The 5,125-nt window shown below is 36.3% G+C and overlaps 1 protein-coding gene across 1 annotated transcript; it reads left to right on the forward strand.

The window, feature by feature from the left end:
- The first annotated feature begins 260 nt into the window (after positions 1–260).
- Positions 261–4,910, forward strand: psme3 (proteasome activator subunit 3). The gene is made up of 10 exons (XM_004086832.5): positions 261–422; positions 1,389–1,421; positions 1,532–1,594; positions 1,741–1,845; positions 1,927–1,975; positions 2,058–2,176; positions 2,336–2,472; positions 2,587–2,641; positions 4,168–4,254; positions 4,329–4,910. The coding sequence occupies exons 1-10, from the start codon at positions 381–383 to the stop codon at positions 4,407–4,409; spliced, it is 771 nt and encodes a 256-aa protein (XP_004086880.1). The 5' UTR covers positions 261–380; the 3' UTR covers positions 4,410–4,910.
- The last annotated feature ends 215 nt before the right edge of the window (positions 4,911–5,125 follow it).

Genomic DNA, 5,125 nt, shown 5'->3' on the forward strand with positions numbered 1-5,125 from the left:
TTGTTTTCAACAATTTGATTATACTGTTGTACGCAATGTTTGGTAATATTATATACAATACATATTTGTGCGCATAAAAGGCACAATTCCCGTTATTGTTGCTAAGACTTTTCTAAATATTTTTATATAATAATAATAACAACAACATCAACAATAATGATAATCCTGAAGTAAAAATAAAAAGATGGATTCCAAAACTTTGAAGATTTACATTTGTAAAAACGGTTTATCAATAAAGATTTTGGCGGAAAAAGTGCAACTGTCGCGTAATTACGTCATCTTTAAGCTACACAAGTGTGGCTGACAGCAAGAAGCCACACGTTTACAGGAGACTTTATTGTTGCTGGGATAAACGTCCTATCTACATTTGATCCCAGAAGATGTCTTCACTCCTCAAAGTGGACAGTGAAATTAAAACCAAGGTGATGTTTGTCTGAACGGCCCCTGCGCGTGTTATTGTGGGAATTAGCCTGCTAGCATTTTGCGGCATGTTGTGGAGTCTTTGGTTAGCTTTAGCGCTAGCTAGCAATGTCTAACCGGTATGTTTCCCGCCTGCTGCAATTTATCTGTCAAAACTTATCACAGGTGCTGCGACAGACTGGTAAAATGCTTCAAATGGGTGGAATTAAACGTCTTATTGCGTGCTTGTTATGTTTAATTGATAGTTTGAGACAGAAGACCACATGTCAGGAAGGCCTTAGCCTCCACTGTGGCTAAGCTACAACCGACCCACCGGCGTCATCATGCTACAACTTTATATCGACTCCTTGTTGCCCTGATCAGTATTTAAACTAACTTTAAAGAGCGTGTCGTTTATCAAATTTAAGCAAATGAAAAAAATGCGAACTACGGAGAGACTTATTCATTTAGAGACTCTAATAATATAATAGTTCCCTAAAGAAATAACTACAATAAGTTTAGGTTTAAAAAAAAGGTTTAGTCTGTGTTGGTGCACATGAATATAAACCTTTTATAAGTAATATTTATGGTTTATTTCTGTAGCTTTTATATGTACGTTTCTATCTATGATAGCAAGATTAAAGAAACATGTGCTTTTTAGATTATGTTAAATCTGTTTTATTTTACTGAAATATTGATTCTTTTTTCTTCTTAAAACTGCTTTGATCATATAAAAGTATGTAGTTAATCAAAAGTTGATCTTACTTGCATTCTTTAATCTTAAAAATAATAATAGTAAAATAATCTATCGTTATTTTACTGTAAATTTTATCCATAACATAATTAAACTTTGAAGAATGAAAATCGATTATGGCTGTGTTTTATTTTTTCAACTAACCTTATAGTAGAAAATAAATTCTCACTGAGAAACACATGTTCGTGGGATGTACTGATGCTGAACTTTTGTCTAAATATTTATTATTTTACAGGTTGATGCATTCAGGGAACGGATCACAGCAGAAGTGAGATTTGCATTTGGAATACTTTTTTTTCTATTTTTTTTTTATTTAAACCCCCTTTTTTAAAGAACAGTATTAGTATTAAAGTTTTTTTCTATTTGCTTCTCTCTTAGGCAGAGGATCTAGTTGCAAATTTCTTTCCAAAGAAATTACTGGAACTTGATTCTTTTCTTAAGGTATGTTTTATCCTTTGTAATCTTAGTTGTTCAGTATGAAACTTTCTTTAACTACAGTTTTGACTCTAACTACTGTTGGCACAGTAAAAAAAAAAAAAAGTGTAATCTGATTACAAAAAAAGAACAAATTTGGTTCCCCCCCCCAGGATCCAAGCATAAACATTGTTGAGCTGAAAGACATACACTCAGAGATTAACCTGACAGTACCCGACCCCATCCTAATCCCAAACCTTCACGACGGACTGGAGGCAGTGAGTTGTGGATTTTTACAGCACTTCCTTTTAACTAATTTGTGTAGAAAAACTTCTAATTTTGGGGAATCTTTTCCACAGCAAAACGCCAAAAAGAGGAAGCTTGAGGATGGGAGTGGAGAGGACAAAAGTAAGGACTGTTTTCATTTTCAAACTCATGTCAGAGTGGACTGTGTGCCTGGTAACTAACTTAACTTTCTTTTATTTCCAAGTGACCGGAACCAAAGTCTTTGTCATGCCTGGTGGAATGATGAAGAGCAATGGGAATCTTGTTGATCTCATAGAAAAGGTCAAGCCGGAGATCAGGACGCTCATAGAGAAATGTAACACAGTAAGTTGCCTTTGCATGTATTAATGTCTTAACGCTTAAATGTCTACAGGCACCTCTGCATTGGCCCTGATCTGAAGTCTTATGATAAAAAACTGGGTGAAAAAATGTTGGCAACCCACATTTTTTGTTTTTGTCTTTTCCTCTAAATTCAATCTTCAGGTCAAAATGTGGGTTCAGCTGCTCATCCCAAGGATAGAGGATGGCAACAACTTTGGAGTCTCAATTCAGGAGGAGACAGTAGCCGAACTCCGAACAGTTGAAGGAGAGGCAGCCTCTTACCTCGACCAAATATCGAGGTAAATCAAACACTTTAGAGAGCAAAATACGAACTTTGTAGCATCAGTGCTTAGTTGTTTTGGTTTTTTTGGTCATGTTTTGATTGAATATGTTCTTTTATTCTCATTTTCTAGGTACTACATAACGAGAGCAAAGCTGGTTTCAAAAATAGCAAAATATCCGCATGTGGTAAGTAAATGTCCTTCAGTAGGGATGTGGATGAAAATGGTTTGGTATTTTGTTCCTGTTGCTGTAAAAAAATGGATGCTTTTAGAAGCATTTCAAAATAGTCATTGGAAAGCTAGGGATTAATAATTAATTTCTGTAACTAGCTGTTTAAAAAAAATATTGATTTGGAAAAACACCCTTCACTAAAAACTGAACATGTTCCTGTAATTTTTTTGAGCAATTTGTTACAAGCTACTTATTAAGAATGTATCAGGAGTTTTGCACTGAAGCTCAGAGGAAGATAGGGTTATTGATAAAAAAACAAACAGATTTGCACCGCACAGATCAGTAGTTTCTAAATAACAGAAATGCATAATTGAGAAAAGTAGTGATGGAGTGAGGAAGTTCTGGTGCTCCTTTTTAACTAAATAGAAAAAAATTAAAATGCTTTTAAAAGTTACAATGAGGATATCTGGTGGCCAAACCTAGGTACTGCATTAAGTCTGAGCCACACAGAACATTTTTGATTCCATTTCCCATTAGCAACAAAATTGAACAAAACTTCCTATTGATTCATTTGTGTTTGTTAATTAGTTATCAGTTAGTTATTTGTTAGTTTGTGACTGTAAAGCGCTTTGGGCCTTCGAAGAAGGTAGAAAAGCACTATATAAGTATACGCCATTTACCATTATTTAGCTAAATAAATAAACACTTGTTGCTAGGGACCTGAAGCCTGTTGGCAGAGCAAAATTCAAGCTTAAAAGCAGTTAAAAGCAGTGGAATACATACTGCTAAAAAATACTCATTAAAAAGCAATAGATGGATTAGTTGCATTCCATAAATCTCGACTAAAAAACAAGGTCTAGCTGTAACAAAGTTGTGATTTGATTTATTGGGGTGAACTGTAAAAGTCAGTCTGCAGAGCGGCAGTAATTCCCCTCTGAGTTGTAGGTGGGACTTTTGGCACTGAGTAAGTACGCCCGCACTTCCCGTCACCTATCTGTTTACATACCCTCCTGCTAGTTTACAGCCCCTCACGCCCCCCAACCTAACATTACCCATGCAACAAAGATGACGAGCAGTATTGGAGCTATCCAGCCGCACAGTTTTGAGCTGGATGCCGGCTCGCACGAGGAAAATCAAAGATGTAGATGGATCTAGTCGTCTACAATTAATCAGAATGGGGCAGAGCAGAGAGGTTGTGGCCTGCCCAACGTATCTTCTAAGTCACACCTACAAGCTTTCTCCAACGGCTTCTGTTTTACAACAATTTGAAACAAGAAACACTCAGTAAGGAAATTTTAATCTTGATATTTTTTATTAATGGCCTCCATCAGAAAAATGGCACAAGAACATGTTAAAAACACCAAAAACTTCTACATAAATGCATCACTTTCACGATTACAAGGATATTTTTACAGTTTAGCATCACTTCAAAGTCAAATATCCTTAACTCCTTGTTGTTTCCACTTGCAGTTGAAACCAGATTAACCAGTTATTTAATATAAATTACTTCTGTCATTTTATCTTTCCTCTTTACAAACCAGGAGGACTATCGGCGCACGGTAACAGAAATTGACGAGAAGGAGTACATCAGTCTGAAAATCATCGTATCAGAGCTCAGAAATCAATACGTATGTTGCCGCCTGGGTAAAACTTTCCACTCAGCTCTGATGCTAAAATAATCCACATTTGTTTCTCCATCCAGGTAACGTTGCACGACATGATCCTGAAGAATATTGAGAAGATCAAGAGGCCAAGAAGCAGTAACTCAGACGCATTGTACTGATGGAGATCGCCGCCCCGTCCTTTCAGTCTCGTGTTATGCCTGATGTTGAACTACAGTAGCCTGGCTTTTTTTTCTCAAAGTTCAAGACATTCATCGTGTTCAATACAATCAGATGTTCAGTATGTAAACAAAGCTACATTTTTGTTCTAATTGTAAAATATTTTGTTGTTTTAAACCGTTCAAAGACTTAAATATCCTCCAAGGTAATGGATCATAAAGCGCTATGTATTTTTTAATTTTAATTAAATTTCTCGTCCTCAGACTGTTATAGTGCCTCTGTTTGTCATATTTGTTCTATGTCTCAACAGCAAATTCATTTTGTCTTGTGTCCAGCCTCTGGTGTTTTACGAGGAACTGCAACACAAAGTGGGTCTGGAGTTTTAGAGTTTAGAGCACTCGTTAGGCTTATCAGATTGAGGCTTTTTAGTGGAAATGTCTGCCACCAAAGCATCGCATTGTTGGCACAGTGCTGAATAAAATCCTTCTTCGTATGGTCCTGAATTTTTTATTTTGTTTAAAAAGATTTTCCATCCAAGTAAGACCTGATCAAATCCTTAAAATGATCGACAACCATGGAGGAGTGACAACAGTGCCTCGTGTTTCGGGAATTACTTTAAAAAATCTGACCAATTCCAGCAGATCCATAAATCACTTTGTGGATTTCTTCTGGGGGCTTGTCCAGGAAGAAGTCCATCCTTGCCCTGAAGTTAAACTTT

Source organism: Oryzias latipes, chromosome 19 (assembly GCF_053564925.1).
Source record: "Oryzias latipes strain Hd-rR chromosome 19, Olatipes_Hd-rR_3.1".
Taxonomy (NCBI): domain Eukaryota; kingdom Metazoa; phylum Chordata; class Actinopteri; order Beloniformes; family Adrianichthyidae; genus Oryzias; species Oryzias latipes.

Bases quoted from the DNA above. Each gene is read 5' to 3' on its own strand.
- psme3 (XM_004086832.5), top strand. From the start codon at position 381: ATGTCTTCACTCCTCAAAGTGGACAGTGAAATTAAAACCAAG. The intron at 423-1,388 runs GTGATGTTTGTC...ATTATTTTACAG, and splicing joins ACAGTGAAATTAAAACCAAG to GTTGATGCATTCAGGGAACG. The intron at 1,976-2,057 runs GTAAGGACTGTT...TTTATTTCCAAG, and splicing joins TGGGAGTGGAGAGGACAAAA to TGACCGGAACCAAAGTCTTT.